This window comes from Eschrichtius robustus, chromosome X (genome assembly GCF_028021215.1).
Source record: "Eschrichtius robustus isolate mEscRob2 chromosome X, mEscRob2.pri, whole genome shotgun sequence".
NCBI classification, from domain to species: domain Eukaryota; kingdom Metazoa; phylum Chordata; class Mammalia; order Artiodactyla; family Eschrichtiidae; genus Eschrichtius; species Eschrichtius robustus.
In genome coordinates, this window is record NC_090845.1 from 105,006,481 (window position 1) to 105,028,343 (window position 21,863).

Here is a 21,863-nt window from a genome sequence, read left to right on the forward strand (position 1 = left end):
GCTGACGGGTTTGGAGGTGGGATGGGGTAGGGTTTGGAGACAGAGAAGCCCAGGAGAAGACGCTGGTTTTTTTCTTTCCCTCCCCGTCTTCCGGAAAGGAACCACATTGCGAGGGGGAACTAAGGCAGAGTGTAAACACAAACAACCGCAAAAAGAAGCCAAGAAAAGCTAAGCCCAAAGAAGCAAGCGCAACACTGTTACAAAACTGTCTGGTTTTGTAACAATCGCCCCGCCGCCGGCCAATGAGCGGCGTGGCGGCGCATCACGTGGTGTCGTTTTATATAACACTTTGCTGAGACAAGACAGTTATTAGGCGGCGTGGGGCGGCCGGCATGGAGCTCGCGGAGGCAGTGCAGGCACCGGCGAGCGGCAGAGCGGCGGCCGTGGCAGCCCCGATTCCCTCCAGCCGCCGCTCCCTGCTCCGCGTCCCCGGCCCCTAGACGCCTCTTCCCCACGCATGTCCCTCTCCCTATGGCTTCATTTCAGACTGAACAGATGCTGAGCTTGCCCGCCGAGCTCTGCAGCAACAACTTAGAGCTGGCGGAGCCGGCGGCATCACCGGCCCGCGGAGACACGGACCCCCACCCAGAGGCGGCTACAGAAGGCCCCGCACCTCTACCGACTCGGCCGCCGCCGCAGGAACGGCCTCCGAGGGCCTCGACGCCGGAGTGCAAAGTCCTGCTCACGCAGGCCGACGCCCTGGCGTCTGGGGGGCGCCTCCGGGAAGCCCTCGAGGTGTACCGACAGCTCTCGGAGCGGCAGCAGCTGGTGGCCGAGCAGCTGGAGCAGCTGGTGCGCTGCCTGGCCGAGAAAGTCCCTCAAGGCGAGGAGCCGGCGCCGGAGCCCCCGGACGGGAGCCGCGGAGCGAGCTGCGCGCTGGCGGCGGAAGAGGCAGGGGCGGCGACGGCCGCCGAGGCCACCGAGGTGTGGGACGGCTTCAAGTGCCGGAAGTGCCATGGATTTCTCTCAGACCCCGTGTCCTTGTCCTGCGGACACACCTTTTGTAAACTGTGCCTGGAACGCGGGCGGGCTGCCGACCGGCGCTGTGCGCTGTGCGGGGTCAAACTCTCCGCTTTGATGGTGGCCACGGGGCGGGCGCGCGGGGCCCGGCGGGCTGGGCAGCAGGCGCCGCCGCCGTTGCGGGTCAACGTGGTGCTCAGCGGCCTCCTCGGCAAGTTGTTCCCGGGCCCGGCAAGGGCGTCGCAACTCCGGCACGAGGGCAACCGGCTGTACCGCGAGCGCCAGGTGGAGGCGGCGCTGCTCAAGTACAACGAGGCAGTTAGGCTAGGTGAGCCCACCGTGTCGCCGGGGCCGGGGCGGGCGGGAGCACGAGCCCGGCGGGGAGCTGCGGGGTGGACCCGGGCGGAGGAGGGCGCGCGGACCTTCGGATGGACCGCGACCGGAGTGGGGGAGGGGGGCTCTGGAGTTCCGTCTCCGACTTCTTCTCTGTCTCTACTGGTTCATCGCCCTTTCTCTGGGTCTCTGTCTATCTCTCTGCTCTTTGTCTTTTTATGTGTCTCTTGTTAGCTTGTGTGTTTCTGCGTGTCTCAGCCCCTGCTTCTGTTGGTGTCGCTCTGTTTCTCCGTCTTTTTCTTTCTTTCCGTATCTTTGTCACTCTGGCTCTTGCTCGGTGTCACCGTCTGTTTCTCGGGCTCGCCTTCTCCTTCTGTCTCTGCGCGCCCGGGCCCCTCTTAACACCTGCCCGTAGCTTTCGGGCCAGCAGGGGAACTTCGCACCCTTCCCACTCGCGCGCCGGGGCCTCTGGGCTCCCGCCAGCCTGGGATGTTCGGTCGGCGCCTGCGTCTGCCGCTCGCTCCCGGCCTGGGGCCGCCGTGGCTGCCGGGAGTTGTCCCTTCCGGGGCCGCGGCTCCCGGTGGGGTGGGTCCGGCGTGGAATTAGGTCAGGAGAGCACTGGTTGCATAAGGGCCGCGAGCGGCCCGGGCCGGGCGGCCCCTCCTCCGCGCGGGCGGGCGGGATTGTGTAATGGCTGAGGTAGCTGAAGTGGGCCACGCTCGCCTCGGAAACCATCCCGCGAGCGTGTGCGGGCGGGGTGGGGGGAGCGCTCGCGCCCCGTCGCCCTGTGACTCATTGTCACCGCTTCCTATCACACGATCCTCGGCTGAAATAGATCCCCCCCCCCCCGCCCGACCGCCCGCAGCCTGCGCTCTCGCCTCGAACACCAGCCCGACAGCCCAGAGGGCGACCGGCCAGGCGACGGCTCGGGGATCCCCGGGGACCGTGGGCTGGCTGCCAAGGGGCCCGCCTCTGTCCCGCTTTCCCGTGCCGCCTGAGGAGGGATGGGTGGTCTTTGCGGCCTCAAGGGCGATGTGGGCAGTCCCGCGCCCCGGGCCGCACTAGGGCGCCCGAGTTCCCTCAGGGAACGACTCCCCCCCTCCCCGACCCCCCGCGTCTGGACCCAGGAAGTGGCCGCCGAGCCGCGGGTATTGCCCAGCTCTGGCCGGCTGCCAGGAGCTCGGTGGCGGGGCGCGGTGTCTGGCGAAGCGTGCCGGGGAGGAGGCGACAGGGCTGGGCAGACAGGGCTCTGGGATCCCAGGGTGCCCTGAGCCCCACTCGGATGGGTGGAGGAGGGGGTGGGCTGGCGTCTCCACGTGTTGAATCTCCACCCGAGCTTGCAACAGGTAATGGGGGAGGGGGAGGAACGAGACCCCGTGTGCCCAAGCAAAGCACAGTGTGTGCTGCAAGGAAAAGGACAGAGGAGACTGCAAACTCTTGACTGATGTCTTAAGAGCAAGTAATTGGCACCCAGGCGAACCCTCTGCACACCCCTGGGGGGAAAACCCCAGCAAAGCCTGTTCCCGCAGCAGAAGCTGGAGCCCAGTCCCTGGGGAAGAGCAGGGCAGTATGAAGTAGACAGGTGGCGCCGCTTAAGCCCAGGTCTCCAAGGGAGGTTCCATTCCTTTCAGCGGACCCGTAAGGGCCAGGAAAAGCCCCTTCCTGCCCTCCTCCTCCTCCCCCTTTGTTGTTGTCACCACTTTTCCCTGGGGGTTCTTCTTTGCACCACCAGAGGAGTCAGGGTGAAAAATGTCAAGACCTCTTCACCCTTCTAAGAGGAAAGGGACCTCCCCAACAAAGAGTATCTTTGTGCTGGAAGATGGCCAGTCTCTCTTCCTTACTATTCGAAGTACTACACTCCCCTTCGGAAAAAAAGGAACCTGTCTCCCACCCCAGATTCAGAGTCTGGCAAGTTAGCAATGAGTCTGGCCAACTAGCTAGACTTTGAGCAGATGCCTTCCCCTCTCTGGGCTTGATTTTCCTTGAAGAATGGGTTGATTGAGCCAGATGATCTCTAAAGGCCTTTCCAGCCCTGGCATCTAGTGGTTCAGAGTATTGGTGAGAGCCAACCTCACTTTATTCCCAGAAGCCTTGTCCATTCACATCTGCCCATCTGTAATGAGAGGATGGAGGCTTGCAGACGCATTTCTATTTTCTTCAGAAGAACTTCATGTGTGCTGGGGTTTGTAGACAGAGATGTCGCTGATATCACCGGGAGACTAACTTGGACTTGTCTTCCTGGTGGCAAGGATGGGGGTCACATCTGGCCATCCCTTCTCCTTCCTCCCTGGCCTGTTTCCTTGTGGGCAGTACCTCACCCAGAAGCCAGGCTGCCAGTTGCTAGCCACGGCCATGAAGCAGGGTGCCAGAGTTTCCTGTATGTCAAAGTTGCTAATGCACCACTGACACCACAGGCCCTCTAAGGAACTGCTTGAGAGAAGGGGAAAAATGACTTCTTTACAGGTGGGGAAGCTCAGACCCAGAGTGGTTGGGGGGTGTGGTAGGCAGGGCAACATTAGGGCTGGAGATCGAGCTTACCCCTTTGGGTCCCTAGTAGAAAAGTCCTAGATAACTTGCCATTTTGCTCAAGGTTTTTTTGTTGTTGTTTGTTTTTTCTCATTTTGGCAGCTCCAAATGACCACTTGCTTTACAGCAACCGGTCTCAAATTTATTTCACCTTGGAGTCTCATGAGGATGCACTGCACGATGCAGAAATAGCATGTAAGCTCCGCCCCATGGGGTTTAAGGTGAGTGTGGGATGGGAGGGATGGGAAGGAATTGTACTGCAGACAGGAACTGGCAGGAAGGACTGCCTCCCTCACTCAGAGCAGGGAGAAGGCTCTTCAAAGGAGCTGGGGGGGGGGTCCCTTGACAAAGGGTGACTTAGGGATCTGCAAGGGAGCTGATCTTCCACTGATGACCCGCAGAGCAGCCTGGGCCTTGTGACACTCTAGAGCATGGACTTGGGAGCCAGACTGCCTGAGTTTATGTCCCAGCTCTGCTACTTTCACTAGCTGTGCGGCCTTGGCAAATTACCTAACCTCCCTGTACGTCATCTCCTCATCTATAAAATGAGGATATTCAAAGCATCTACTTCACGGGGTTTGTTGTGAGGATTACATGAGCTAATGCATGCAGATACTTAGAACAATGCCTGGCACATAGCGTTGTATGTGTCTGCCATCATCAGCATCATTCTTTTCCCAGGACAGTAGAAAGAGGAGGGAGAGAGAAGTATTGCTGGCTCGTTCTGCCATCTGAAGTCCTTAATGTAGTCAGTCAGCCTGCCGGTTCCCTAAACATGTAGGTCACATGGAAGGGTGGGGAGAAAGACAGGTTCAGCATCTCTCAAGATGCCAGGGTGCAAAGTGTCACTTTCTGCATCTCTGTCAGGCCTCAGGACTGGCCCTCAGCCACATTTCAATATTTTGTTTAGAAGATTAGATTTGAGCCTGGGCTCTACTACCTGCAAGCTAAGTGACCATGGGGAAGTCGCTTCACTCTCTGAACCCTAAATGTCCTAGTTTGCAAAACGAAGATCTTGCTGTCTGCCCTGATCGCCTCACAGGGATGCAGTGAGGGTTACAGGTGAGCGTGGCCAAGAGACCATTCTGTGAGCTGTAACGCTGGCTCTTGGTGTAGTCCTCTCTCTACACAACCCCAGCTCATCCAAGGCTGTGATCCCTTATCTGAATCCCGTGGGGCCAGATAGGTTCAGAATCCAGAATGTTTCCAATCTCACAAAGACCAGGTATTAGCTCTGGACAGCACCCCACAGTCACACACACTATTTCTGCAGGATATTACATGAAAATACACACTAAGTGGGACAAAGACTGTAACACATATCATCTTAGGTCAGGTTTTGCCACCTAATGATTTTGATGTCAAGCTTATGAAAATATTGGATTATCAGACTGTTTTCTGGATCTGGGAACTTCAGATAAAACATTGTGGAGCTGCATACTGGGCCATTAATGTCAGAGTGAATCTCGTATGTTCTTTCATGAGAAGGTTTTCATGAGTGATGATGGATTAGTATATTCTCTTTCCCAAGGAGCACAATTACAGTTTATTCAAAGTCACCAAAGTCTTAACCCACCGGAGCTTCAGTGGGAGCATTTCAGGCCTTGTAGTGGCGCAGGCCAGTGAGCTGCCTGGGCGTAAGAGGACTTCTCTTGCAACTCTTTCTGCTCTTTCTGCTTAGGCCCCCTAAGGGCTGGGGCCTCCACAGTGCAGTGGGAGGCAAGGCTGAGTAAGCAGTGGACCATTTTGGATGAAACAGGAAAAGTGACTTCCCCCGTGAAGGAAGAGTTGGTGGAAATATTAAACAGGAGTTCATTTCCCCAAAGCGCTGGGGTAAGCAGAGAGGCAGTGACGAGAGAACTCTACTGACTTGGGGGTTGAGAGAAGACTTGAACCGAGGCTTCTGATTCAGAGCCACCTCACACCCCGATTTGCATATTTCCCACCATTTCTATATGAAACGCCCCTATGGGAGGAGTTCACCGCGTGCAGCCCTATTCCAGCCACCCAGCCAGGGCTCGGTGCTTCTCAAACTCTCCTGCAGGCGGTACAGCTCCCAGTAGGGTGAGCTGGCTGCCCTGAGCAAGTGGAGTATATATGGGTTGCTTCTTGGTATGATTGGTCAGATCCCAAAAGCCTCTCCAGGCTCCCAGCATTTATCCCCTCTAGCCGCCCTGAAATGTCACACAAGCCTTTCTCCTGAGGGCCCCTGGAGCACTGCTGGGAAGATGCAACAAGCCATGCATCCGGCTCCAGAAGGAGGGAGAGTTCTGGGGGAGGCCCCCAAGAGGCTTGGAGCAGGGGCCACTGCTCAAGAAGGCAGATCCCGGCTGGCCCCTGTAGCCAGGCCCGAGCCGGAGGGCACCGCGGCCTGTAGAGGTGTGTCGGAAGGGGAGGCCCCGCATATTAGAGCGCCCAGCAGCTGCAACCTGGATTGTTTCCTTCACTAAGTTACACTCGGGGTCAGCCGTGGAGGTGAGGGAGTGGGGAGCAGGCCCCTGAGGGGCAGCCTCGAAGCCAAGCTGCCAGGAGCACCTGTCCTAAGGCACGGAGAGAAGGCAGCCCTCTTCCCACCTCTCTTCTTTTTCCTCCCTCTTCCCCAGGATGCTCCTCTCCTACCCCTTAGGGTTTCTCTCCCAGGGCAGTTGGGCTTGGACCCTGAGGAGCCCTAAAACTTCTTATACTATTTCAAGATGTGGCGAGGGAGCAGATGTGAGCTGAGCCCACCAGAGCCAAAGCGTTTGCGCAGGCCCTGGTTAGCCCTCCAAAGGGGCGGTCTGCTTTGCGGGGGGTGGGGGCACAGTTCTAGTTCCAGCTTTGCTACTAGCTACCTTCGAGGTCTTGGAGAGATCACGTGCCTTGGCTCACTTGGGCCTCTTCTGATAAATGATCAGTGAGTGTAGGTGGTCACTCAGCCGGCAACGTGGACTAGGTCTCTGCTTGACAGACCAGTTACCAGGAAGGCCCATCCAGGCAGGTCCTGAAACCTGGTTAGTATGTGCTCAAATGGGGGCTCTTGCTACATTTGGTACCTCCTCCAATACAATGGTGGGGCCAGGAGAGGGGGAGGCGGAGTTGCGGGGGAGGTAGTATGGCACAGTGGTTGAGAATTTGGGCTTCGCTATCAGTCAGTCCCAGGCTCAAAACCTGATTCCGCAATTTCCCACCCGGGTTATTTTGGGCGAGTCATTTCTCTGGGTCTCAGTTTTATCTCCTTGGAAATGGGCTTCAGAACAGTTGCCTACCTAGTAGGGCTATAGATAAGATAGTCCTTTTAAAACCCTTCACATGACAGTGAAAACCCATGAAGCAGTTAGCTGGTGTTATGAATGATAGCAGCATCAAGAGGTGGATAAGAATGGGATTGAATGCTCATGTTTTCTTCCAGGCACACTTCAGAAAAGCGCAAGCCTTAGCCACCCTAGGCAAGGTGGAGGAAGCACTAAGGGAGTTTCTATACTGTGTGTCCCTCGATGGAAAGAACAAAAGAGCAAGAGCTGCAGCCCAAAGGGTGAGTTGAGATGACGTCAGGTCCAGCTGCCCAGTGGGCCCCCATCCCTCTTGTCTTCTCCGGGTGGGGGGAGTGAGGGAGCTGCCCTTCCTGGGATTGGGGGTCCTGAGTGGGTGGCTCCCTGGGTCAAGGGGACAGGAGCGAGACACAAGTGCCAATTGATGGCCCGGAAGCACCATCCTTTTGGCATGTACAATCAGACTGAGCAGTTCCTGCATTTCTGTAGGAGCTGGTGAGGAATGTTCTTGCTTCTTTGACTCGGGGTTTGGGTTGTCAGTGGGAAACAAACAAAACAAAATAAAACCAAATAAGTTAACATGGGGATGGAGGCCCACTGAGGAGATTCTGGCTGTTGGCAAGAGGTCCTGGGTGTGAGGCTGCCTGCAGTTGTAGAACTTTTCTTGGGCTGAGTCACAGCTTCACCAGTCACACAGGGCAGCCAGCTCCTCAGAAGGGATGTTGGGTCCCATCTGCCCTGCCATATGCAGAACTCCAACCTTCAGCTCCTTTGCTAGAAATAAAACACATACAGAATATAAGTCAAGGACTATTACAATATAATCCAAACAGTCATTCCAACCCTTGAGTCCTGGGAGAATGTGGATGTTAGTTTTTAAATACTGGGCGCATTAGTGAAGGCTCAAGCATCCTCAGTTCGTGGACTTCGTTGCTTACTGTTCTGCAATGTATTCTCACGGTGTCTGGCTAGTTGGCCTGGAAGTCGGATGCTAGCAATCAGTGGTGGCCTCTGCTCTCCCACTCGCTATTCACCGCCACTCCCCAGGCGCCTCTGTCCCAGTACAGTGAGGCAGAGCAGTGGATGAAGAAAGGGCGCAATAGACAGGAGTGGTTTCTGAAGGCTCCAGAAAGGAATCTTTAGCAAAATCAGTGAACTAGGGGAAGCTGAGCTCTGGAGGTTCTGCCTCTCACGGAAGGTTTCTTTTCCGGGAAGTTGCTTTGGCCTGGTTAGTCAGAGCGCTGGTGGCAGAGAATTGCTCCAAGCTGTGGACCCTTTCCCAAATCTTAACTGTACTCCATAGTGTGAGTAATAATAATAATAATAATAGCCAACATTTATTGAGCGTTTCCTATGCACCCCGCACTGTGCTATGAGCTTTATGGGGAAGATATAATTTAATTTCCACAATGTCCCTATGAGGGTAGGTACTATTATTTATCCCCACGTTACAGATGAGACAGATGGGAAGCTGAGGCTTGGTGACTTTCCTGAGGTCACACACTTAGTGATTGGTGAAAGAGCAATCAAACGCAACCCCACCTGCTTCCAGAGTCTGCCTTGTGAGCTGCTCCACCATCCTGCCTTCCAGGAGGCCTTGTCAGGAGTCTCAGCACCCACTGCTGGGGCTGGGGGGAGAGCAGCAATGGAATTATCCAGGTCTGGGATGGATGGACAGAGGTGATTAGAAGAGCCTTGACTTTTGGGGACAGAGTGTGCAAAGGCCAAAAGAGGCAGGTGTTGGGCTCAGGAGTGAGTGGTTTCCTTTATTCTCATTTGTCCATTTCCCAGTTGGCCTGAGAGGCTCTGGTATCATCATTTGGGTTGATCTCTCTTTACAGCCCGATTTTACAGACCACCTAGTGTCATTTCCACAGCTGCCTTAACGGGGCAGGGCAACACATTGTGCTAAGCTCTGAGACCCAAAGAGGCATAAGCCACAGTGTCAGTCCTCAAGGACCTACCTTACAATCTTGCACTTGTTATATAGTGTAATATAAATTTCGGACAATACAAGCAAGCATTTGCCTGTGACGAGTGTTCTGGAGTCCTGAAGCTAGGGTGAGAATTTAGAGGCGAATTTCCACTGAGTGTGGCGAAGGCATGGCAGCTACTTAAGAACACTGAGGACCCTCCGCTGTGCTTATTTACTGGATTGTTCCCATTCCAGGGATAAAGATATGACACAGATGGTCCAGGTTCACTTGGGATTAATTAGCTGCCTTAGCCACTCACAGGCCTGGGTTTCTTTTTAATGTTTGTATTTACCTCAGATTCTTTTCTGCCCTCTTGACTCATCTGGGTCTTTCAAAGGCTGACACTGAAGTGGAATTGACTTCCATTCGTATGTGGCATGCTCATTCTCACTGAGAGTTGACCCCAAATTTTGTTTTCCAAAGCCACTGAGAAGGCCTAGTCTGAGATCTTAGGTATTAAAGGAAGGAGGTCAGTGCTGCTGTTACTTCTGCTTTGTTTCCTTCGAGTTCCCTCTCTGCCTCTCCTTCCCTCTCACCACACTCTACCCTTTTATCCTTGTACCTTGGGATGCCCTGTGGCTGCCCAGTGCTCTTTCTGGGAGAATTCCAGGGAGATTGCTTCAGAAGTGGGTTGGTCCTGGTGGGCCACTCGGGAGGGCTTCTGAGAGCCAACTTTGGCTCCTGTGGAAGAGGAGCCTCTGAAAGCTGGTATTTATGGCCCTGGGCACCGTGAGTACCTCCCCACCTCACTCCTTTACCAACTTACAGCTGGGAGGAGATAGAGGCATCTGCTGAAGACTTTGGGTCTGAACCCTAGGCCTCTCCCTGCGCCCTGGGATGGCTAGTGTCTTAATTCAGTTCCATCCAGTGTGATGGGTATTTACTGGACATCTGTCACGTGCCCTCCAGAAGGTGACCATCTGGTTAGAGAGAAAGACTTATATCTGCAACGCAATTTGAGGCTAACACAAGACTGTGTAGTGTAAGGTGCTATCTTATGGTGTAGTCGAGAACACAGAAGGACAGGAGAGATCAGGGAGGCTGGGGGAGTAGGGGAAGGTAGTGCTGGAGCTGAGCCTTGAGGGATGAGCAGGGCTTGGCTATGTGGAAAGTGCTGGCGTCAGAAGGAACATCATGAAGGAACTGCTAGGGGCTAGCAAAAGAGCAAATCAAACCAGAGAGAGTTTGGTCAGAGTTTCGGTCAGATTCTCCTGATCAGTTAATACCCTATTACCCAGAACAAGGGGTGGAGCGCCCTTTAGTGGGTCTCAGCGGCAAACTTGTGAATCTGTTTTAGAAGTGAGTGACCTGCCTTCCTGTGTTGTGTTACATACGATAGATACATATGTATATTGATAATTGGCACTTTCACAGGGGAGAACTGAAACAAGGATGTGGGCAGCTGATGGCACAGCGTCCACGCGACCGCACATCTTTGACTCACGGTCCCTTCTGGGTCTTCTACCTGCCCCCGCACCACTGCCCCCAGCTTATCAATTGCAAAGGAAGCCAGCCATAGACTGGAAGCGGCCTGCCCCCAGTCCTTGACGATACCTGACATTCTCTGGAAAGTGAAGGCCAGAAACGGGGAGGAGAGACTAGGAGAAGAGGGAGGAAGGTTGGGTTCTGCTTTTCCTAACATTTCACTGCTGAAGGGATTCATGATCCGGGGCTGATGGAGGAGGGAGCAAAATGGGCAGGGTGGGAAGAAATATCGAGGAACCTCGATGACATTTGTCACCTTCTACCCATGGGGGTGTCGCGGACACGACTCCAGGTCCCCCAGCTGACGCTTCTCTCCCGCCTTCACCTCTGCCTCTTTCCTCCTAGGTAGGTTTTGAAATCCCCCTGCAGATATTTCTACGGAATGGTAGCAGCGGAGTGGTGGTTTGTACCTCTGGCAAGGCTGACAAAGGCATCTGTAGTGCCTTTTAAAAATCCAGATTCTCGGGCCACACTTCAGACCTGGGGGAGCCGGGCATGGGAACTTAGAACCTGGAGTTTTCCTAAGCTCCCCAGGCAATTCCGATGCGCTGAAGTGAGGACCCCTACCCCGCTGTGTCGGGGTCTCTGGTCCAAGGCTTCCTCCCTGGAGTTTGGCCCCGCAAGCTGTGCCCTTTGCCCCTTCCTCCCCCCCGCCCTTCACCCAAGCACCGGTAGAAACTTAAGTAGTGAAGTCTTCTGTTTTATGTCACAGCTTCTCCTTAGTCTCTTTTCACCATCACTCCCGGGGGCTTCTCAGGAACATTCTCCCGATATCCTGAAGCTGTTGGCACCTCACCCTAGATTAAAGGAACACGTAGAGTCATTGGCTACTGAAGGCACCAGCCATAATCTACCAGAGTTGTCACAGGTAAAACTCCACTCACCCAGTTCGCTCGTGACGCTTCGTTTGGCTGTTTTGTGGGCAAACGTGGGGAGTGAGCCCTCACCCTCCTACTTCATTCGGTTCCTGAGAAAGAAGAAATGGAGCCGCTCATGGCTGCGTTCTTTGCTAGAAGGCTATTTCTTAAAGATGAAATTGGATTTTAGGCAGGGGCCCGGGGTTGATGATTTATTACGTTTAGTTTTCAGTTCTTGGTCAGATCCAGCTGAAAGAGAGAGTTGACAGAACTAGAAAGGAACTGCCCCACTTCCCTGGAGCCCTTCAGTCGGGGTGGCTTTATCAGCTTAGGGGTGGAGCCTGGGAAGAGGGCCTGACAGCCCCTCCTTTCCTGCTTTTTGTTTGTGCAAGCTGCTCGTCTTTGAGCACCAGCTAAGTTCCTTGTGCAAAGACAACTCCATTTGATCCCCAAGGGGAGGTAATTTCATATTCCTGCACCGTGTCTTACACGTAAGTAGACTTCCAGTACATATTTGGAGCCAGGGAGAGGGAAGCGACTTAGGAAGTCGCAGGTATTTGAGTCTTTGAAAACGATGGTCTCCAGGCCCTAGCTTTCCCAGCAGAGGGCAAGTGGGCAGAGGCTGGGGCTCAGAAGGGCAGACGTGAAGGCAGAGTTGAGCTCTGAAGATCTAGGCACCTCGGGACATCTGCCTGCCCTCCATCTGTGATCTGTGTTCCTCCCCTGTATGTGAGCCCTGGGGTCTCTGTGGCTTCTTGGATTCTCTGACAGGTGAGAATCTTACATTTCCCTGGCTTCTTTCCCCGCTCTGGAGAATGAATAAAATGCAGGTGTACCTGACTCAAAAAAGGGTGGTGGGGGGCAGAACTTAAGAGTATCTCCTGAAATCAAAGCACCCCTAGTGCATTTCAATACTTGTTTGAGATCATTATTACAAGATTGAGAACCCTAACACTGAACCAAAGTGTCTGGAGTGACTTCTACTGGCAGCTCAATCTGAAATGAAGAAAAATAGCACCCCTGGCTTTCCCATGTGAGCCAGCTGGGGAGCAGGGATTGGGTTTCCACCCAAACTTTGCCTTGCAAAGCAGTGTACCGTGTAGACTATGCCTGGGGCTCGTGGAAAGGATGCGGCAGTGCCATAGTGCTGAAAAAACCCTGAACTCCCCAGGTTAGGGACTCAGAAAACCCACATCCTTTTTCTCCTTACCTCATCATTTTCTCCCAGCTGTGCACTGCCCATTTTTCATCTCTCTACCAATTTTTTTGGTTGGGGTTGGAGGGGAGAAAAGAGCATGAGCGTTTTGACCCGTGTGCTGTGGATGTGGAGTAGAGAGGGGTTCTCTAGGTAAACCTGCATAAACACCTTGTCATTGGATTTGTTTTTTCTAGATCCTTCTCCTGGAAAAAAATTCTTTAAAAGGCTAGAGACATTATTGATCGTTTTGCCAAATGATCTTGTCTCTTTTTCAGACTTTTCACCCAAAATCTAGTGAAAAGACTAATTTGCCCCTAGTTTGTTTGACCAGTATAACACACAGCTCTGGAGCGTGAGGGCACTCGGCAGGCCTGTGAACACACCTGTGCCAGAGCCTTCCCGAAAGTTCTTTGGGAGCTGGGTGTGGGGCTCGAGGATGGCCCGGAATGGCAGTGAGGGTGAGAGGAAGTACTGAGCGGCTGGATGTGCCCTCGCTGTACTGCATGCCTTGCTTTCCCTCAGGTAGTGCCTGGGGACTGATTTGGAGAGGAGCGGGGCCTGGCACTGCACTTGCCATTCTCCAGTTCAGCGCGGCCCAAGGACTCTCTCCCCACACGCCTTTCTGTCCTTGCCTCAGACAGAGGTTCCTCCGCCCCGCCCCAGCTGGGCCTGCCTGTGCCCTATGACCGCCCATCAGTTAAGCTGCACGTCCTCTAGATGGTCAGCACTGTGCGGTATCTTCTCACTGTGCCCCTGGGGAGAAGCATCAGAGGCCGATGTTGGTCGTGAGTAGATCCTGATGTTTGGCTCTTTCTTTCCAGGAAACGCTGGAGCGCCCACATTGTTCTAGTCAGGAGGCGGCAGCAGCCAGGGGGCACAGAGGCAGCCCGATGAACCTCGTGCCGGTGAAAGGGGACAGGCGGCAAGACGGCCCAGAGGACCAGGATGGAGCGGAGGAGGAGGAGGGGGCCGCTGCCTCTCCCCAGGCTGCCTCCAGCAAGACTGGCAAATGCCAGGAGAAGAAAAGGAAGCGCTGCCAAATCGAACCCCAAGACCCAGAGGTGCCTAGGAAAGCGTCTAAGCCAGGTGCGGACTCTCCCCGGGGGGCAAGCGGCCCGGAGGAGGGCCCGGCTCACCAGTATACGGAGGTCCCTCACCCTCCACGGGAGGGCTCCGCGGCTCTGCATGGGGCCCAGCTCTCAGCTCTGCCGCCTCCGGGGTGGCTGTGGGGTTTCTGTGAGAGCACAGCGTCGAGTACTGACATCTCATGCCCTCGATGGTGTCACTTCCTTCCAGGCCAGCCTCTCGCTAACCCCGTCCCCATTCCGGGAGGGTAGGGTGAGGGCAGGGCGATCAGGCCTCACGCCGCTCGTTCCCAGTCGTGTTCCCGTAGGCAGGCATCTGAGAAGCAGCCGCCGCAGCTTGATACCTTTCCCAGAGCGGCTGGCAGTGCCAAGATTCAGTGTCAGCTCTGAAGGCCTGGCTCAGTCCGCGGAGTTGCTGCCGCCGCCGCTTGTTGAGTGAGGTGCCTGGTGCATTTGAAGGAAGCCCCCAGGGCTCCGGACGGTCCCTGACTTGCGCGTCTCTTTATGGGACTGTTGGAAGCCTGTGAGCGCCTGTTTCAGGGTACCCCATTCTCAGTGGCTCACGTGGCCACTAAATCAGTTCTCTGGGAGGTGGTGAGAGCGGCAGACTGAAAAGATAATTGGGTTCTTTGCCTCAGAAGTGCTGTTTGTGAGACCGAGGTTGGTTCACCTGTGACTTCTGCTCTAAACCACAGGTCCTCCCGCTGCTCCGGGGGCCAGACCTGCTCTCAGCGTTCCACTCGCATCTTTTGACGCCTCTGACCTTGAATGCTCCCTCTGTATGAGGTATGTGATGTGTACTGTCACCGCCGGAGTGTTCTTCGCCTCCGGTGTCTGGACTTGTCTGCTAGTGAACTACTGCTCGGTCGGTTAGCGTGGAAAAGCGTGGTTCTAACAAAATGGAAATCACGCCGTTAACTGTCACACGGGCTAGCTTGTGTCCCTTGTTTACAGACTGCGTTCCCCGCACTCCTGACTTGGAAATACCTAGAGAGTGGGAAGGAAACGGTCTGCTCAGAGGTCACAGACTGATGGCCCACAGGCTGGATGTCTTTTGTTTGGCCTTCACGGGCTTTGGGGGCTTGTGAAAGGTGAATGTTTTGAGACAGGACACGCACTCCAGTTGGTCACGGCCCCCCTCCCATGGCCACTGCCTTACACCAGCCTTCCTCTCACATTTGCTTTGCTTTCCTGGCGCCTTGTAGGTGTTTCAGTTTGTGACCCTGGAACTAATCTCAACTGGCTACTTGATCAAGATCTCAAAGCTCAAGGGCCAGTGTCAGCACCACAGGCCTATTCTTTGGAAGCCAAGAGAGGGCCTGACTAGTTTTTGTTCTGGGCCCTGCACAGTAGTCAGTAGTGGGCATGTACCACTTGGCCAAGCGTCTCTCCTCCACTCACTGCCACATCATCTCTGCTTTCTCAGACCTCTGGACACACAAATTATCCACATGCCTGCCCACCCTCCAACAGACACAAAAAGGAAACTGCTACAGCCGTGGTCTGTGCAAAGAAATTACTTTCACTTGTTTCATTTCACAGCTGTGGCTTTGCGGCTAAGAGGAGCTGCTCCAAAGCCAGGGTGCCTGGGTTTCAACCCAGGCTCTGCCACTTACTGGCTGTTTGACCTGGAGCAAGTGACTTTCTCTGCCACTGTTTTCTCATGAGTAAAATAGAGAACACTAGTACCTGCTCTATGGGGTTGTTATGATTGAGAAAATCTATTTAAGACACTTAGAATAGTGCCTGACATATAGTAAGTACTCAATAAATGTTAACTTCTTTTCCTAGACCAGAGGTTCTTTAACTTTAGGTCCATGGGCCCCTGAGGGGGTTCTATCTATGGATTCTAATAGATCTAAGAATTCCATGAAGTTATATGTAAAAGTGTGTGTGTGTGTGTGTGTGTGTGTGTGTGTGTGTGAGTTTTCCAGGACAAGGTCCACAGCTTTCAGTAGATTCTCAAATGTGCCTTTTTTCCCCCCAAGAGAGCTTTAAAAGGAGGCTGAGATATTTGCACAAAAGTTGTTAAGATGGTTGAACCAAGAGAAGAGATGTCAGGAAAAATCTTTCGGTCCACCACACAGATGGATCCAGCCAACGGAGGCTCCTCAGAGGTTTTCTTGCCCTTTACAAGCACATATGCCTTCCATGTCAATCCCAGGCATTTGTACTCGGAATGACTTTTCTTGTCCTCTGAATAAAAATGAGTAAGGTAGCCATTGCCCGAACACATACTTTTTCTCTCTCTTAAAAAAAATTAGAGTTGTCAGATTTGCTCAGAAGCTCAGACAGACTCGATAAAGAATGTAGCAGCACTGGAAGAAAGCCTTCCATATACTGTCTGAGTTGAGGTGGAGTGGGCGAGGGTAGGATGGGCTGTATAACCAGTTCCCCTCCCCCTCACAACAACATAGCAGGTGGGTCATGCCAGAGCCAAGTTGTGAGATGATAGACAAACTCTGCTTCCAAGCAGACAAATGGGCCTCCACAGGTAATAACGCCTTTGTGGCTCTCAGTCTGTGATGTGAGCCATGGTCCTTCAGAGGTCAGACTTTGATAGACTTGATTCAGCTCACTCAGAAAGCCTGGGTCTTTGGTGTACTTACCCTCCTTAACACTCCTGCCGGCATCCCGGGGACGCAAAATCAAACACGCAGACTCATCCTGTTTGTGTTTTCCCTGAGGGCTAAGAATCCTGAGGTTGAAGTTCTTTTGTTCCCTTTCCTCTGCTTTCTCCCTTTCATCTTGTTTGTCCCTGATCTCAACAGGGAGCTTCAGAGAAAGGTTAGAAATTTGGTCCAAGAAATAAACACCAAGAGGATAAGACCCCCTTCTAGTTGGCTCGCTCTGAGTTTAAAAGCCATTATTTCCCTTATCCTGCCGCTCTGTTCTAAATGAGACTTCAAAGCAAAAACCCATCTTTGCCTGGAGAAGCTATTGTATGGGCTGGTAAGTTACCGGGGCCGGGGGTGGGGTGGGTGGGCCTCTAGCTGCTTTACGGTGAAAAGAAGCCTGCCAAGTCTAGAGAACGTTTCTGATCGCAAGGCTCTTAAAACTGTAGCCCTAGTTCAAAAGCATGTAGTTCCCCTTCCAACAGGGCTTGTCTCCAAGTCAGAAATCACATGTTGACAGAGGCCATTTCAAATATATGCTTTAGCTTGAATTATTGCAGTCTTGGAAAAGCTCCTGTTTCTACCTCTCTTCAGTGTTTTTCTTTTTTAAATTGTTATTAGGATTATTATTACGTTCTGTTATGACCCTCATGTGTCTTTGGTGGAGAGGGTTTAAGGGTAGATATTTTCAAACAATCTGCCGGGTCATGAAACTATAGACATTAGTACCTCCTGTGCAGGTTTCTAGAATGAAATCCAGTGCCGTGGTGCTGCATTGGTAGAAGACAAGTTAGAGTGTGAATTTATTTGTTCTGATTCTAGAGGGAAAATCAGGAGCGGCTTATAAATTCCTCAGGGAAAATGGTGGAGAGAGTGAATGGAACAGCAGTTGGAGGGCGAGCTAATGAGAAACTTTCCAGTCTCCATTCCGAGTTTCCCTTGCTGGACCGGGAGAGCTCCGCTGAGGGAAGTCACTCTCTGCCCCTCAGTCTTTAGTGACTGCAGATCCTCCCTTGGGATTTACCTGCTCCAGATATCCTAGCCCTGGGGGCCACCTCTGGGGCTGCTGTGAAGCAGCACTTCTGGGGTGACAAGGATATTTTGAGATGTGGAGCAGGAATGTTTGATATTTGAACCAGTTACCTAATGGCCCAGTGACCTCTTTGTCAATTGAAATGAAAAGCTTTATATTTAACCTAGTTTTAGCTGCTCAAGTAGCTGGATGTTAAGGAGTCAGTTCACTTTCTGTCTCTCTCTCTCTCTCTCTCTCTCTCCCCCTGTCCCCTCCCTCCTCCTCATTCCCTCTTTGCTCTCATTTGATAGCAGCAAAAGAGCACAATACAAGGATGTAACTGGTGGGAAAAGATAGCTATTTCCAGACAAGCCAAACATTTTATCCGGGCTGACATCTAACTGAAAGCATTTATTATTACTATTGTTTACTCCATCACTGTGACAATGTAAAATGCCTTCTTGTGAGAAAATCTGGCCCTACTCTGATTTATAAATGCCCCCCTGAAGTGTTTTCCGAAATCATTACCTAAACTGGTAAATAAAAGGGAGAGGGATTTGAGTATATATCTATTTCTAGCTCTATCTATATAGAGAGAGTTTCTCTCTCTCTCTCTCTCAAGCGCGACCTCTCTCTCTGGCAGTGGGGAGAAGGAAGGGAGAGAGACAGAGAGGGAGAGAGAAAAGGGTGTGTGTGTGAGTGTGTGCATCTACATGTACATGGATGGTATGTGTTCTAGGTAGAGATGAGCGCACAGTCGTGTGTCGTGTCGTGGCTGTGTCATGCAGTGGAGAAGGAAGATGGGCTTGTGACTCACGTGTGACTCCACGTCCCAAGCCCTGCTACTTATTAGCTAGCTGTGTGACCTTGCGCAAGTTCTTTAACTTGTCTGAGTCTTAATTTCCTCAATAGTAAAATGGAGCTAGTCAAATTATTGCCTATGACTGTATAAAGTTAATTTATATGAAAAACAGTATTGTGCACAGCCAGGGTAGCAAGAGAAATACATTCCATCTGTCCCCAGTCACTGTACTCAGTCAGCCTGAATATAGAAGTGGGTTGAGTATTGAAAGATGATGTATTCTAAGCATCTGAACCTTGAATTATTTCAAAGCAATAATTATGCAGCATCTGTGGCAGCATTCTTGTTTGTGACCACTCAGATCAGGAGCATTTTAATCATAGCTCTTGCTAAGAGTTGCTGTATCCTTTTGTGTCTGTTTCATTCATCTGCTCATTAATTGTCAGTATTTATTGCAATTAATTGGCCAGCTATATCATTATTATTTGTATGTGGATTACATTCTTTAATGAACAAAAGGCTTGAAATTCTCAAGAAAAATAGTTTTGCAGATACAGATTCATCAATCAGTCTTCATTATTAGCGTCGTCAAATAATGTATAAAAAGCATTCAGATTCATAGGTCTCAGATCACTGAGGAAATGAGATCATCTGGTTTGGCTGCTTCTAGTAGTTAGATCACAGCAGTAGTTCCCAAAATCAGCCTGCAAATCTCAATTTTGAAAAACACTTTAAATTGTGAAATAGACACAGTGGGAAAGTATGTAAAAATATGAATATATTCTCTTAACAAAATATTGTAAAGAGGATACTCATGGAACCCCTCTCAGCCCAAGAAATAAAACATTGCCAGGACTCCAGAAGCTGCCCGTGTGCCCCTTCCAAATCACGCCCCCCCACTGCCCCTGAAACCACTATCTTGACACCCTTGTATGTATCTCTAAACAGTGTAATTTCATTTTTCCTATTTTTAAAAAAACTTTATATAAGTGGAATTATCCAGAACGGATTCTTTTTTTGTGGCTTCTTTTCCTCAGGATGAAGATTTATCCATGTTATTCCATGTAGGTGAAGTTTGTTCATTTTCATTAGTGTATAGTGTCCCATTGTATGAATCAACCAAAATCAGTTATATTCTAGATGGATATTTGGGCTGTTTCTAGTTTAGAGCTATTATGGACAACGTTACTGTGAACAGTTTTTATGTCTGCTGGTGCGTATATAACTCTTTGCCCATTTTTGATTGGATTATCTCTCTTTTTCTTACTGACTTTAGGAGCTCTATGTATGTTCTACATACAAGTCCTTTGTTAGTCACGTGTGCTGCAGATATCTTCTCCAGCTCTGGCTTGCCTTTTTGCTCTCTTAATGGCACCTTTCGACGCGCTAACAAGTTCTTAAGTTTAATGCAGTAACAATGATCAATCTTTTCATTTACAGTTAGCTTTTTTGTGTGTGTGTCCTGTTTAAGAAATCTTTTTTTTCCCCCCTGAGGTCAGAAAGATGTTCTGTCTTGTCTTCTAGAAGCTGTACTGTTTGCCTTTCACATTTATCTTTACAGCCCACATGGAATTGCTTTTTGTGTATGGTGTGAGAGGCAGTCCAACTTCTTTGCCCCCTATGGATAGCCAACTATCCCAGATGGCATTATTGAGAATGCTATTTATGTATTGAAAATCCTCCCTCTGCTTTGAAGTGCCACACTTGTCATAAATCAAGAATCTGGGTCTCAGTCTATTTCTGGGCTTTCTTTTCTATTCCACGGATCTATTTGTCCTTGTGCTAGTCTTACTCTGTTTTAATCACTACTGCTTTATAATAAGTTCTGATGTCTGGTAGAGCATGTCCTCCTACATTGCTGCTATTCAAAAGTGTCTCAGCTCTTCTTGGCCCTTTGCCTTGCCTTATAAACTTTAGAAATCAACTTGCCAAGTTCCACAAAAACAAACAAGTAAAATAACCCATTGGGGTTTTTATTGGGACTTAGTTAGGTCTTCTTTACTTTCTTTCAATGAAATGTTTACAGTTTCTTTCAATAGAGGTCTCATAAACTTTTGTTAGGTTTATTCCTGGGCACTCAAAAGCAATTGTAAATGTCATCTTTTCAAAAATGTATTCTCTCATGCTTGTTGCTGGTATATAGAGCTACAATTGAATGGTGTGTGTGTGTGTGTGTGTGTGTGTGTGTGTGTGTGTATTTCTCTAGCTTCCTTGCTAATTCTATCAATTCTCATTAATTCTAATAATCATTCTATAGATTCTTTTAGATTTTCTAAGTTCATCATCATACCATTTGTGAAAAACAACAGATTTGTTTTTTCCCGTTTAAGTCCTCAGACTTTTTTTCTCCTTGCCTTAGTACACTGGTTAGGACCTTCATCAAAGAGGTTTTTGGAAAATTAATTTTACTTTTTGGCCGATTTAGTAACTAAAATTTATTAACTCGGGTAAACAGAGTAACTGCTTTTTAAACAGGTTGATAACATTTAAAAAGTAGAAAACAGTAAATATATGAAAAATCTCTCTCCTAGTCCAGACCTTGATTGGCTTGTTAAAAATATCAAATCTCTGCTCCTCCCCTTGACCTCCTGAATTGTAAACTTTATCCAGTGAGACTTTGCCACGTCTGCGTTTTTAAAGTTCCACCTGGGACTCTGATAATTAGGTTTGGAGACCAATAGAGTAGATTCGCCTACGCAGAGGTTAGTAGGATTGTGTCATACAGTGATTCCCAACCCTGGCTACACATTAAAACCGCCCCAGGAGCTTTAAAAATCCTGATGCCTGGCCCTTACCCTGGACCAACTGATCTGCATCTCTGTAGGTGCGATCCTGGGCCTCTGTAGTTTTTTAAAGTTCCCCAGGTGATGGTGGGAGGGGGGTGGTCTGGGGAGGAGCAAGAGGGAGGGTTTACTCAGGGGCACAAGGAGACACTTGGGGGTGACAAGTGTGTTCATTATCTTGGTTGTGGAAGTGGTTTCATAGACGTGTACATGTGTCAAAACTTATCAAATTGTACACTTAAAGTATGTGCAGTTTATTGCATGTCAATAATACATCTATAAAGCTATTTAAAGAAAAAGCAACACACGTGGTTCTCACACACAGCAGTGGCTGAGAATCATTGTTCTAACAGAAAAGGCACACTACTGGAAGGGGAAGTCGTGTACCTTTTCTTTTTCCATTTCATCTGCCAACAGTTGGCTGTGTACTCTTAGCTCAGCCACTTCATCCCCTCTGGATCTCAGTTTCATTCTGATTGGTGGGTTCGATTTTCTTCTCAAGTACTTTCCAGCTCTGACGTTTTGATTGTTCTGTTCAGCCTGGCTGTGTGGGCCAGGCTGCTGGTGCACCTCCTGGCCGCACGAGGGGGCTGTGCAGCCTGCAGCCTCTTCCTCTCAACTGAACACTCTTGTGAGGTCAAAACAGGCTGGTCAGGCGTCTTTCCCTTCTTTCTGTCCTCTTGGTGGGTGCGAGCTCCGCTTCTGAAGCATCATCTTCAGCTGCCCCCATCCAATGGTCCTGCTGCAGGTGAGCCTTTCTTTAAGCAAAATAAATCCATGAATCTCTGAATGTACAGAACAGCTTTTTAAAAGATCCTCAGATTGCTTTGAAAAAATAGCTCCTGCAAAACAATTAAAATAGGATCTAATTAAAGTATGTGTATACATACACATGTATATATGTATGTGTCTGTCTGTCTATCCATCAGTAAGCACATTAATAACATTACTGTGTTGTCCCTAGGAAAACGATCCATCCATAT

At 50.8% G+C, this 21,863-nt stretch overlaps 1 protein-coding gene across 2 annotated transcripts in view; it reads left to right on the top strand.

The window, feature by feature from the left end:
• Nucleotides 1-325: 325 nt before the first annotated feature.
• The window catches only part of LONRF3 (LON peptidase N-terminal domain and ring finger 3), a 32,468-nt gene continuing 10,930 nt past the window's right edge, over nt 326-21,863 (top strand). The window contains exons 1-6 of one of the 2 annotated variants that reach the window (XM_068533491.1): nt 326-1,288; nt 3,922-4,040; nt 7,208-7,330; nt 11,241-11,396; nt 13,405-13,669; nt 14,364-14,454. In XM_068533491.1, the coding sequence (XP_068389592.1) occupies nt 472-1,288; nt 3,922-4,040; nt 7,208-7,330; nt 11,241-11,396; nt 13,405-13,669; nt 14,364-14,454 (1,571 nt within the window). In that variant the 5' untranslated portion in view covers nt 326-471. The remainder of the gene's footprint in view (nt 1,289-3,921; nt 4,041-7,207; nt 7,331-11,240; nt 11,397-13,404; nt 13,670-14,363; nt 14,455-21,863) is intronic. The other variant, XM_068533492.1, reaches the window with a different exon arrangement.